General features: G+C 40.1%; 1 protein-coding gene across 2 annotated transcripts in view; it reads left to right on the top strand.

The window, feature by feature from the left end:
- Window positions 1-14,430, top strand: part of LOC127628978 (uncharacterized) — a 105,368-nt gene that overhangs the window by 55,297 nt on the left and 35,641 nt on the right. For both annotated transcript variants that reach the window (XM_052105980.1, XM_052105979.1), the window contains exon 2: window positions 4,231-4,397. In XM_052105980.1, coding sequence (XP_051961940.1) covers window positions 4,294-4,397 — 104 coding nt within the window. In that variant the 5' untranslated portion in view covers window positions 4,231-4,293. The remainder of the gene's footprint in view (window positions 1-4,230; window positions 4,398-14,430) is intronic.

Raw genomic sequence — 14,430 nt, 5'->3', positions numbered from 1 at the left:
CTTTCTTCTACAACTTATCCTCTTCATGCTCCACAATGTTTTTCCACTCTTCCTCAAATTCAGCCAGCGCTCTCTTCTTTGCTGCATGGCCGCAGCAACAGGTGCAGGCACAGCAGTTTTAAGTTCGCCATTGGCTATTTTTCTCTTTATGTTCTCCATTGCACGTGAGGTGAATCGTGGGTCTGTGGGAAACCTGTGTACATGTGTGTGTACAGACTGTATCAGTGTGATAGGTTATAAAACGTCTTTTTATGTTTGTTTTACCATCAACTTCTCATAGTTTCTTTTAATAAATAAATGTCTAAAATATAAAAATTGAGGATCATAAAACAGGCCCGATGCCCGGCCAGCGTGTGAACTATGACATGAAAATTGGCACGAAGCCCGGCCCTATGGGCATAAATAAGTCGGGGCCCGTCGGGCTCAGGCTGAAATGCAGGGCTCTAGACTTAATAATACATAATTTTCTTTCAGCCATATGCTCGAGGCAACATTTAAATAAATGTCAGAATGAAACACTCTGGAAACTTTTGTCCAGATGTAAATGCGAGATAACGGGGTAAACTTAACTTCTCTGGTTAGTTTAATAGAAAGGCTTTGCAATGGCAAAATAGGGGCAAGAAATTCCTGTCCAATACAAAACCAAGGAGGGGCTCTCTCAAGTGACCAATGAGCCAAATGTCTGAGGCCAAATGCATAATAATAAAATAAAATCTTGGGTAGACCTAGCCCAACTTTGTCAATCGGCCTATGTAACTTAATGAAATGTAATCTTTGATGCTTACCATTCCAAATGAAGGACTTCACTTTGCTATCAAATTGCTTGAAATAAGAGAGGGGGCATCTACTGGGAGAGACTGTAGCAGATAATTGAATTTTGGAATACAATTCATTTTAATATCATTGACCTTCCAAATCATAGATACATGTAATGGACACCTGCCCACATCGCTCGAAAATCTTTTTAATAATGGTTCAAAATTAACTAAATCAAACAAATTGGCTGGGAACAAAATGCCCAAATACTTCTTGTCCTGTTTGGGCCACTGGAAGGCACCTGGCTTAAAAGCCGTTGCTGGGCAGGATGCCGTTAGAGACAAAGTTTCGGATTTAGACCAATTAACTCTGTATGCTGAGAATTTAGAAAATAAATGAATAATACTGTGGAGGCAAGGCATCTGCATAAAGCAAAAGCTTATGCGCCACATCATTTTGGAAATTCATCGTCTTTTCTTATCGCAGCTGCTAATGGTTCCAGCTCAAGACAGAACAATAATGGGGAAAAGAGTCATTAACAGTGTAAAATAATCTGAAATTAATCAATTTGTTTTTACCGCTGCTAACGGGTGTCTATAAAGTAACTTAATCCATCCAGTAAAAGTATTCCCAAAGCCATATATTTCCAAAATCTTAATAAGATAATCCCATTCTACCATATAAACTTCTAACAAATGTGGAGCCAGTTCTCTAGCATAAGATCTAAAAAATGGCAGCAAAGCCGTCAAGCCCCGGAGCCTTGCCTTTAGGCAAGCCCTTAATTAATTCACCAAGCTCCTCCAATGTTATCTCAGAATCAAGAGAATTGTTTTGCTCAGCTGTCAGTTTAGGAAGTTCTAGTGGTTCGACAAAATTTCATCAGTAGACGAAGACATGGAACTATAGAGATCAAGATTCTTTAAAAGCATTATTAATATCAATGACCGAGGTAAAAATTTTACCATCAGCAGATTTCACTGAGGGAATGGTAGAAAAAGACTGTCTTGCCTTGAATAGCCAAAACTCAAATAGTATTATATCTATATTTCAATCGGGTCAATCCTCTGAGGCCATCAGACAACATTCAGCGCTTCAGCTCTGCCTCTGCGCTTGTAATATTCCCTTCCAATTTCACAAGTTCTTGTGCTTTGGATTTTTTGATGAATGGAGCATAATGTATGATCAATCCATTTTGCAAGTGAATTTGTCAGTCAGTTCCAGATTTATTATGAGAGCTTGTTGAAGGGCCCGTATGTACACCTCCATCAGTCATGCTTGTGTAGCATCTTGGGAGCGTTGCATAATAAACATAACATTTTTAGGTCACTGTATCAAGTTATATATAGTTGAATACTTAGAACACATCTTGAGATCCCTTTGTTCGAATTTGCGCTCCATCAAGTGTTTTGTGCTTCCTGCTGAAGGGTTGTTTTGTTCACTGTATAAACTGTGCCTTGCCATACAGCTGAAGTTTCACTTACTGCCCTGTGGAGTAAACAGGTGGTACTACAAGCTTGCATTTCTCAGGAATCTTCCTTATTATGGTCCGGGGCATTGCGATTAATTGCAATGCCCCAGACCATATATATATATATATATATATATATATATATATATATATATATATATATATATATGTATATATATGTGTGTGTGTGTGTGTGTGTGTGTGTGTGTGTGTGTGTGTGTGTGTGTATTTATATATATAGAAAGAACAGAGTGGAACAGATCACCCAATCACACAATGTCCTGCAAGAAATACTCCACTCCCGAAGGAGTGTTATTACATAAAACAAACTCCAGCCGCAAGGCGGAACCAGCACAAAAAATAAACAATAATGGTGCTCAGCATCCTCGGATGATCAAGTGAGTGTTCAGTTACTCGGCTGCAACCTGAGAATCACAAAATGACTTACTCCATTGACTTTATGAAGGACAATGCTTTCTGTGGGCATGTAAATGTTTTACGGGCATCCTTAGCATCTATTCTCAATTTGGCCGTGAACATCAGAGCAAAAGCGACCTTCTGTTGATGAAATGTTTCTTGCATTCCTTGAATCGATCACACTTCTCTCGTCGAATTCGCACAGTCTGGGAACAAGAAAATGCTGTTGTTCTTCCAAAAAAGCCTTCCTTTATTCCTCACCTCTTGTAACACAAGATCTTTATTGGATGATCTCAGAAATTTTGCCAGAATTGATTGGGGCCTGTCTCCCTCCACGGATCTCCGAGTTGGAACCCTTTGAGCTTGCTCGATTTCCAGGTTATGGCCTGTTATGTCGAGCAGACTCAGAAATAGTCCGTCCAGAAATTTCACCATATCTCGACTATCTATCGCTATCTTCTTCGTCTTCAGGAATTCCAACAATTCGGATGTAATTTCGGCATCTAGTCTTCCAAATTTTCCCAGTGGCGCTCCAAATCTACTTTGTTCATTAGCGGATTTGCAGCTAATTCCCTCTCCGATGACTCCAGATAACCATTTCTCAACATCTGCCACTCTTGTAAACATATCAGTGAATTTCATCTCCATGGCAGTGATAGATCTACATATTACAGCAAGATCCTCCAAGTCAGCAAGGGCTAGAGCCAGAGTATTTAGAATTTTTTGACATATTGTCTTCCTAGAACAGTCTAGAATCTGTAGGTATATTGGTGGTTGAAATTGTTTAAAGGGTTTTACTCTAAATATTGGAGTGAGAAATCTCTGTGTGCCATAACCCTGTTTAATGAATCTATTCAGTCAAACTTTGTAGTTAAAAACATTTTATTTGTATATTTTTCTAATTCATACATTTTTTCTGTGTACAAATACTTTTAAGGCATGGTGGTGCAGCGATTAGCACTGTTGCCTCACAGCAAGAAGGTCGTGGGTTCAAACCCTGGTTGCCCCGGCCTTTCTGTGTGGAGTTTGCATGTTCTCCCCGTGTCTGTGTGGGTTCTCTCCGGGTACTCCGGCTTCCTCCCACCATCCAAAAAGACATGCAGGTTAATTGGTGTCTCCAAAAAAATTGCCCTAGGGGTGGATGTGAGTGTGAGTGTGAGTGTATGTGTGGCCCTGCGATGGACTGGCGACCTGTCCAGGGTGTCCCCCGCCTTTCGCCCAATGTTAGCTGGGATAGGCTCCAGCCCCCCGCGACCCTGTACACAGGATAAGCGGTTGACGATGGATGGATGGATGGATAATCTCGAAATGCACATTAAGATTAGTTTACCTCTGTTGTATTGGTTGAGCTTGTCCAGTGTGATTCAGACTGTATTTCTCACTTTAGTAAACATGGAACATGACAAACCTGACCTTACAATTCAAGTGAAAACACGTCCAATCACTTTATAAAGGGCTTACATATTCGAAAAACATTTCAGACTCAGCTGGTTTTGAATAATTTAAAAACATCCCTTCATGCTCAGATTACTCCATTCTAACCTCGTTATATCTTGTGATTTTTCTGTTTTCTCTCTCTCTTTATGTAGGTGCACTGGAAGAGCCGTGCGACAGGAAGTTTGTGTGTATGTGTGTCTGTGCTGCTCAGTGGGATGGTTTCAGATCTCCCTAAAGTGCTGATACTGGGGGCCATTGCTGCGGCCTCTGCCTTCGTGGTCACCATCCTCATCGTACTGGTGTGTGTGGGGTGTCAGAGGTGAGAACACACAAACACAGATTGTAAACATATTTTACATACAGTATAATTAGGGCTGTCAATTAATGTAACTCAAAATTACATTTAATCCACGCTATTAAACTGGTACTGCAGTACTGGGATCAAAACTTCCCTCTTTCACTTTCTTCTTGAATTAATGTGACAAAGGTACAGCACATCTGATTTGTAAAAAACATTAATCAAAGCATTAATTGTATTAATATTTTCCTGATCCTGCTTATGGGTCAGGAGGCATAATTAAATGCATTATTCTTCATTGCATAATTGTTTTATTAATAATTGTAATACATACTGTATATGCATTTAATTGTCAGCTCTACATATAATACTTAATTCCAGAATTGTTTGTTCCTCTGCACATAAAAGTCTTTCTGTACAGATGCGCCCCACTCATATGCCGAAAGAATTGTGTCGGCTTCTTAAAAACGCTCCACCACTCTTGTGTCAGGGCACCGCCTCCTCTTTCTCTTCACTTCTATCTCTCTTTCTGTCTCCATTGCTACTTCCCTGCTGTGGAGCAATTTGATGAATGCTAATATCACTCCTTCAGCAGATTGCATTCCCTCTGTAGGAGCCGCTTCGCTGGGAAAGAGCCTTAAGTTAAGCTCTGCATCAGATGCTCATTTGTGAATTTTGCTTAGGGATATTGCAAGCAATGAAGCCATTTAACAAATCAGTTTCATATTCTCTCAGGCTTCTTTCTATTTCTGTTTTGTGTAATGTTTAAAAGAAGAGATAAATAGGGGCTATACTAGTTTGTTGGATTCTTTTACCACAAAGTCATGTTTTTGCAGTCAATTGCTAAAGCAGGGGATTGCTAGCAAGTCAAGTGTGTTTGTGTTTTAGTATTATTACGACAGCAAAAATAGACAGAGATACAACTGATATTTTTTGCCCAAGACTTTCCAGACAGCTGTTCTGCAATTCATTAAACTGAACAGATAGAGTCAATGCAAAGAAGATCACAACAGCTCAGAGATGACAGTGGTTTTCATCTGTATTATGGGAAAAAAAACAGTGTTAAAGGCTTAGTTTACCCCAAAAAAAGATGATTCTGTCATCATTTACTCACCCTCATGTCGTTCCAACCCTATTTAACATTTTTTTTCTTTTGTGAGACACAAAAGGAGACACTATATTCCAAGTCTTCTGAAGCCATACAATGGTTTTGAAGTTGTTATTCACTGTAAATTAAGGTTTGGAACTATATGAGGGTATACATTTTAAGGGTGAACTATTCTGTATATATAGTAATCTAATGAGAACTCAATGTTCCTAAAAATGTAAACTTGCGATGCTAAAGCTGTATTTCTGATTGCATACTCAGTAGCACAATGCAGCTTTTATTATGCTGTGTGAGGTCTGCAGTATGTACAGGGTCACTCAAACCTCTGGTGAAAATTTGTGTCCTTTCGCTCTCCTGAGGTTTCTGACCTTCAAAAAGGGGAACAGAGGAATACAGCCCTTCAGAAGTACAAACAAGAGACTTCATCATTACCGTCAACAGTCCTGCAGACTCACAACTGTATGACCCTTGAGGCATGTGCAAATAGTGTACATGGGGTCTGGGAACATTGTAAAAAATGCTACTTTAAATTATTTTTTAATTTAATACTTTTTTTAACATATATTATATATTATAAATTATATTACCAACATTATGATGAACAACTGTAAATTTTACATGTTAAATCACTGTGATTAATTATATAAAAATAACTCAAGTAATCATACCCCTTTGTAAATGTAATTTGAAGGATTTTCACTGCCAACAGAGCAAACCAAGCTTGAAGTACCACATTCTTATTTTTGTGAGTCACAGTCATCAGGGGGCAGTCAGTGCAGCTCCAGCTGTACAGGCAACAAACTTACAGCTGTTTAAAGACAGTTAAATGGAGCAGGGGTCTCAAGACCACTGATATATATATAGTATATAGAACTGGATCTCTGACATAATGTTAAACTGCCAGCAGGAGGTGAAGACACCGGATGTGTTTGAGTGGCCATCTTGGTATGCCCAAACTGTCGTAGTGCATAAATGACTGACGAAAACACCCCTGTTTCACCATCTTCAACCAGTTGGTATGACAGTTGCTTTTCACCCTCTAGTGGCAATCATGTTTATTGTTTAATTTGTTCATCATGGATAATATTCATTACAAGGGAGAAGATATACGTGATTGCGATATCAGAGCATTCACCTGTTAACGTTCAGTCAATCAGTGCAGCATAACGATCACCAAAGGAAGCGGCAAAACTGTTCACAAGTTTTAATGTAAGTAGGAAAAGCTGTAATGTTTGCAATATGTCCTTACCACCCGAAAGAGACATTAAAAAAGTCAGACCATCTAAATTGCCTTAAATGGCCTGGATTTGTTTGTTTTCATATTGAAGTGCTCTCCTTAGTCATACATGGATACATGTTATAAATATGTGTTCTTTGCTATTTAAACCTAGCGTATACGTTTAATTTTAACCAGCTTTGCTTTGCGTGTCTCCCTCAATCTCTACACGCCCGCTGTGCATGTGATAGAGGGAGAGAGAGCATGCGCTCTTATTCAAGTGACTGCGAGAAAATTTTACTTTTTGATGAAAACATAAAACATGTAACTCTGAACAAACACTTCGATGTTCACAATAAATACGTCTGAAAATGTCTGTTTGTATCTTACCTCTGTTTCAGTGAACTTGTGTACATTCAGCTGATCTGTTCACTGATGAAATTTGATAGAGGTGGATACTGTTTGATATATATTAGATACACATAACTCGCTCGGACTTTCAAGGAACAGGAAAAATATATTTAGGTGACTGAATGATTAATGTTTGCTTGCTGAAATTAGATGAATTTCTATCCGAGATAACGAGGTTGAACGTCTGGCTCACTGGTGCAATCATAACAACCTGGAGCTGAACATGCTCAAAACGGTGGAGATGATTGTGGACTTTGAGGAACACCCCAACATTGTCCCCCCCTCACCATTCTAAACAGCACTGTGGCAGCAGTAGAGTCATTCAGGTTCCTGGGCACTACCATCTCACAGGACCTGAAGTGGGACACATTGACACCTTTGTGAAAAAGGCCCAGCAGAGGATGTACTTCCTTCGCCAGCTGAGGAAGTTCAACCTGCCACAAGTGCTGCTGAAACAGTTCTACACAGCAGTCATTGAGTCTGTCCTCTGCACTTCAATAACTGTCTCGTTTGGTTCAGCTATGAAATCGGACATCAGAAGACTACAAAGGAGAGTTACATTTCCCCATTGAGCAATAATTATGTGCAATACACAGTTTAAGCCTATTTATATTATCTAACATATCCTCTTCTGCCATTACATACAAAGGGAAAAAAAACTTTTTGCACTGTAGGCTACATAACATACTGTATATTTGTACTTTATATAACGTATTTGTTTTAGATTTGCACTACATATATGTGTGTATATGTATGAAGGTGTGTGTCTGTTTGTATGTATGTATATGTATAATTAGGGCCCAAGCACAAAGTGCGTAGGACCCTATTGTTTTCGTTAGGATTATTATTATTATTAGGGCCCAAGCACAAAGTGCGTAGGACCCTATTGTTTTCGTTAGGATTATTATTATTAGGGCCCAAGCACAAAGTGCGTAGGACCCTATTGTTTTCGTTAGGATTATTAGGGCCCAAGCACAAAGTGCGTAGGACCCTATTGTTTTCGTTAGGATTATTATTATTATTAGGGCCCAAGCACAAAGTGCGTAGGACCCTATTGTTTTCGTTAGGATTATTATTATTATTATTATTATTATTATTATTTATTTTTTTACGACTTACGGGGCACTTTTGGGGCTCTTAACATGCTCAAAAACTCTTGAAACTTTGCACACGGGTCAGAACCTGCGGTCATTAGGGCCGGCCTGAAGCTGGTACCCGGGCGTGGCAGGGGCTCGACAGCGCCCCTGGAACAGGGGCCGAAAACTTGGTCTTTAACTCAAACACGCTTGCATGTAATAATATGAAACTCGGTACACATATAGATCTCATCATTTCATATATCCTTCATACTTTCACTTTTTACCCCAGACCAACAGGAAACCGTCTATTTAGGGTTGTTTGAAAACGCACGCAATGGAATTTGGAATACTCCTCCCAGAGAACTCCACCAATCGCCACCAAACTCGGTCAGCATGATGTCAAGACATTGACCATGAAAAATTGCCGGCAGATTATTGATATCTCCAACGGTTTGGCCGTGGCAAGGAAACGAAATGATGGCGAGAAACGAGAAACAGTCAGAGTGTTATAACTTCTACATACATTAATTGATCTCGATGAAACTTCAGCGGTGTGTTCGCTGTAAGAGGCCGATCGCATGGATGTGACTATTGTGAGTCAAAGTTATAGCGCCACCAACTGGCAGAAGGAAGTGTGTCACTTTCAAAATGCTTTAAAATCACCCACTTATTGTTACACGATTTACTTCAAACTTTAGGTGTATAATGTAAACACACGGCAGATGTAGACGTGTGAAAGAATTATTGATATCTTAAATACTGCTGTCGCGGCAGCTCTTCAAACTTGAATTTTCTTTTTGATGCCTGGTGCAGGGGCTCAGTAGCGCCACCTTCAGACAAAAGTGGGGTATTGGTTTCATACTTTGACCTACAGTCAGATATTTTGGTTTGAATGTGGAACACATTGCACAAGAACTTTGAAGCTCAAAAAAGCACATAAATGAAGCTTAAACAGCAAGGAAGTGTGTTATAACTTCTGCATACATTACTTGATCTCGATGAAACTTAAGCAGTTTCTTCACTTGAAGAGGCCGGTCGCGTGGATGTGACTATTGTGAGTCAAAGTTATAGCGCCACCAACTGGCAGAAGGAAGTGTGTCACTTTCAAAATGCTTTGAATTCACCCCTTATGTCTCAATTGAACAAACAGTTGATAAAGAAATCGGTATCAATATATTGAATTATGAATTATTTCACTGATCAACTGTGATGTCCGGTTAAGATGAAAATAAACTATTACTCTGTCTAAGCGATTATCTTTCTGAAACACGTCACAAAAACTTACAGAAACGGATAACACAAACATGACGTTGGAAATACACACTTATCAGTATAGTTATATTAAACTTGTCTATTTCAGTTATAAAGCTGTCTCTCATGTAATTTCTCCTTTAATTCTATAATATAACCACTAGATGGAGGTCTAAGCACATTTTCTGTATTCTCGTTGTTTTAACGTAAGAAGAACACTTGTACGTGTTGACTGTTGAGAACGGTGTTTGGAGATTTTAAAAGACGCGGACCAGACGGAAAAACAAGACATACTGCATCATTGCGTTCAATATTTTAACGAGGGCCACTCGTACGCTGTACACGGTGTAAGCATTAGCTTGAGGACTCTTCAAAATGTATATAGGTCTCAGTTCTGGATGGAGTTATTTGCAGACCTTAGAGATGCTGGATACTTCAACGGGATTCGTGAGCGTCATTGCTTTGGTGATACAATAAAAAATACTCTACAAAAAAAAAAAAAAAAAAAAAAACAGGGTTTCCACGGGGTCTTAAAAAGTCTTAAAAGTCTAAAATTTCAAAATCACAATTTAAGGCCTTAAAAGTCTTAAATTTGCTGAAGTATTGTGTTCTAGGTCTTAAATAATTTTTAACAGGTCTTAATTTTCCTACGTCCATGTAAATCTCATTTAAATGCTCCCATAGCGCTTTGGAATGTTTCTTTTTTTACTTCCGTGGTGTTGTAGTTTCTTATTTCGCTAGTCCAAATATAATTCGCTGTATTATGACTACAAAATAGACCAACATGCAACAGCCAGCTTTGAGCTTTCGTGTTATTGGCGCGAGTCTCTCGGATACAACAGAAAGACGTTAAAAGGATTTTATTCAGCTATGAGGAAGTGCAAGTTTAGCGATACTTGGCTTGAAAAATCTGAATTTCGTGCTTGGTTAAACCCAGTTGCAAATAACGCATTTGAAGCCTACTGCTTATGCAAGAAAGCTATTAAATTGGGAATGTTGGGTGTACGGCGCTGGAGTCTCATTCAAAAAGTGAAAAATATCTAACTGCTGTCAAGGGTCTCCAGCAAACTACAGCCATCAGCCATTACGCGCTTTGGAATAGCGGATGATGACTAATTTCCAAAATCACGGGACCGTTCGTGCTGATGTTCGACGAAAGTCTTCATCGCACCACCAAAACGAAACAGCTGGACCTGCACGTACGTTTTTCGTCTGCTGCGAATGGGTCGAGACTGCAATAAATAAAAATAAAAAGGAATAGGCTACAATGAGTGATCTATGGCAGGGCTAGTATAATGGTGGCCCCCAGATCATCTTTATCTGACCCTCCAACAGTTTTTTTATTTTTAAAAACCCTCACAATCTGATATCAAAGTGCCCTCTCAGCAAAGGTTTAGCGCGTTCATAGGCAACCGCATTCATCGGTGAGTTTAACAACGCTCATTGTGGCGTACAACACCTTTCATCGGTGAGTTTAACAACGCTCAACTGCAGGTAAAGCAGCACTCAGAGGTGAGTTCAACCAAAACAACGCTAAACTGCATGTGGCTAATGTTTACACTCAGGGTACATTACGGCATGTTTTCCATAACGTTACGACGTTCTCAATATAATTCATAATCACACGTTTATAATGAACAACGCGTTATGGTTATTGTGTTATTAAAAACTGTGTACGCAGGTTACAGTTAACATGGTAACACTAAGTTACACCTGGTTTACTTGTATGTTACTGATTAAGAAGTAATGTAAAAAAAAAAACAGTTATAACTGCATGAAGATGAATGGTAACACAATACTGGCAAAATACTGTTTACATCTTGCAAATGCATATGATTCAAGACTACAATTCCCCAGAACGGAGGGAGGGGCGGGTGACCAAACCTCATTATCATTTAAAGTCATATGCACTGAAACGGCGTGCTGAAAACGGAGCTGTTTTTGAGCAGTTAAAATTTGTGTTTTCTTAAAACACTAATGAGAATTTTTAATAAAAGTATATTACAAAGTTTTCATTTAGACCCTAAAGATTCATATTAACTTGTACAAAAATGGCATTATATGACCCCTTTAAGGTTACAAATACACACACACACACACTCCATCATTGCAATCTTGACATTGCAGCCTGTTCATTATAGCCGCAATAAAATATAATAATAAAATAGTAAACCTACCATATAAAAATTACTCTGTTTAAATAGTCAGTAGTACAATTCAGTATCATTCACAGTAAGCACCGCTCCACTGTGATGTTTCCAAGCATATTTTTACGCATGCAAAGAGGATGATTTTCTACGTCGGTATTGGAGCGTGAGTAAAGTACAAAGCCTATAATAACTGGCAGAAGGCAGTAAGAGAAACAGGAAGTCTGTTATAACTTCTGCATACATTAATTGATCTCGACGAAACTTCAGCAGTGTGTTCGCTGTAAGAGGCCGATCGCATGGATGTTGCTATTGTGAGTCAGTTATAGCGCCACCAACTGGCAGAAGGAAGTGTGTCACTTTCAAAATGCTTTTAAATCACCCCCTTATGTCTCAAGTGAACAAACAGACCAACAGAAAGTCAGATATTTTGGTTTGAATGTGGATTTCTTGGAATTTGCACACATCTTCTCGACGGTCGAGCGAGCTTACGTTATTGCCCGTCGTGCGCTGGCGACCCTAAAGGCCCAGCGGTGGCGGTGCCACCGGCTTGGGCCCGTCATCGCTGCTCGCAGCTTTAATTATTATTATTTTTTTACGACTATTGGGGCACTTTTGGGGCTCTTAACGTGCTCAAAAACTCTTGAAACTTTGCACACGGGTCAGAACCCGCGGCTGTCAGGGCCGGGCTGAAGCTGGTACCGGGCGTGGCAGGGGGCTCGACAGCGCCCCTGGAACAGGGTCCGAAAACTTGGTCTATAACTCAAACACGCTTGCATGTAATAATATGAAACTCGATGCACGTATAGATCTCATCGTTTCATATATCCTTCATACTTTTACTTTTTACCCCAGACCAACAGGAAACCGTCTATTTAGGGTTGTTTGAAAACGCACGCAATGGAATTTGGAATACTCCTCCCAGAGAATTCCACCAATCGCCACCAAACTCGGTCAGCATGATGTCAAGACATTGAGCATGAAAAATTGCCGGCAGATTTTTGATATCTCTAACGGTTTGGCCGTGGCGAGGAAACGAAATGATGGCGCGAAAAGAGAAACAGGAAGTGTGTTATAACTTCTGCATACATTAATTGATCTCCATGAAACCGCAGCAGCGTGATCGCTGGAAGAAGCCGATCGCATGGATGTGACTATTGTCAGTCAAAGTTATAGCGCCACCAACTGGCAGAAGGAAGTGTGTCACTTTTAAAATGCTTTGAAATCACCCACTTATTTTTACCCGATTTACTTAAAACTTTAGGTGTATAATGTAAACACACGGCAGATGTAGACATGTGAAAGGATTATTGATATCTTCGATACTGTCGCCGCGGCAACGCTTCAAACTCGAATATTCTTTTTTGATGCTTTTGAGACTCTTAGCATACTTGAAATTGCATGAAACTCGACAGACTCATCACATTTATTAGCCAGTACACATGTGCAAAGTTTCAGAAACGGGCGTGGTGCAGGGGCTCAGTAGCGCCACCTTTTGACAAAAGTGGGGGTTGCTTTACACTTTGACCCACAGTCACAAAACTCAGGAATTATATTGTTCTCATCGAGCCGGACAACTTTCTAATTTACAGTCATTAGCTCAGACCAACAGAAAGTCAGATATCGTGGTTTGAATGTGGATGTTTTGGAGAATTTTCTCTCCCTCTCTCACTGACCCTACGTCTCTCTGTGTCTGGGGGGAGGGTGCTGATTTTGCTGAGGAGTGAAAATGCTTTTATTTTTGTTTTTCAAGGTTTTGGGGCCCTTAACGTGCTCGAAAACTCTTGAAACTTTGCACACGGGTCGGAACCCACGGCCATCAGGGTCGGACCGAAGATGGTACCCGGGCGTGGCAGGGGGGCTCGACAGTGCACCCTGGAATGGGATTCGAACACTTGTCCATATATCAAACATGCTTGCATGTAATGATATGAAACTCGGTACACTTGTAGGTCTCGTCGAGCCGAACAACTTTCGTGCTCTAAGTTTTACGCCAGCCCAACAGGAAGTCAGCTATTATGGGTTGTTTGGAAACACGTGCTCTGGAATTATATATATTCCTCCTAGAGAATGAATCCAATCGCCACCAAACTCGGTCGGCATGAAGTCAAGACATTGAGGATGCTACATTCCGGACGGATTTTTGATATCTCGAACGGTTTGGCCGTGGCGAGGAAATTGATTTATGACTAAAAATGGACACATGAAGTGTGTTATAACTTAGTTAGTTCTATCTACAGTTACAAAACTCGGCGTGTATATTGTTCTCGTCGAGCTGAACAACTTTCTAATTTACAGTCATTAGCTCCGACCAACAGAAATTCAGATATTGTGGTTTGAATGTGGATTTCTTAAAATTTTTCTCTTTCTGAGTGACCCCTCCTCCTCCCTTTCTGTGTTTTTTCTCTCAGTGTCTCTCTGTCTGACAGACAGAATGGGCCTGCCAAATTTTTTTTAGTGTGTGTGTGTGTGTGTGTGTGTGGGGAGGGGAGGGGGGTTCTCTGTTGGGTTTACATTTGCTTTTTGATTGTTTGATTGTTTTTCAAGGTTTCTGGGACTTTTGGGGCCCTTAACATGCTCGAAAACTCTTGAAACTTTGCACACAGGTCAGAACCCGCGGCCATCAGGGCCGGGCTGAATCTGGTACCCGGGCGTGGCAGGGGGCTCGACAGCGACACCTGGAATGGGATTCAAACACTTGTCCATATATCAAACATGCTTGCATGTAATAATATGAAACTCGGAACACTTCTAGATCTCGTCGGGCCGAACAACTTTCTAATTTACAGTCATTAGCTCAGACCAACAGAAAGTCAGATATTTTGGTTTGAATGTGGAACAC

This window comes from Xyrauchen texanus, chromosome 35, assembly GCF_025860055.1.
Source record: "Xyrauchen texanus isolate HMW12.3.18 chromosome 35, RBS_HiC_50CHRs, whole genome shotgun sequence".
Classification (NCBI taxonomy): Eukaryota; Metazoa; Chordata; class Actinopteri; order Cypriniformes; family Catostomidae; genus Xyrauchen; species Xyrauchen texanus.
Note: the sequence above shows the minus strand (reverse complement) of the source record. Positions and strands in the feature narration are given on the sequence as shown.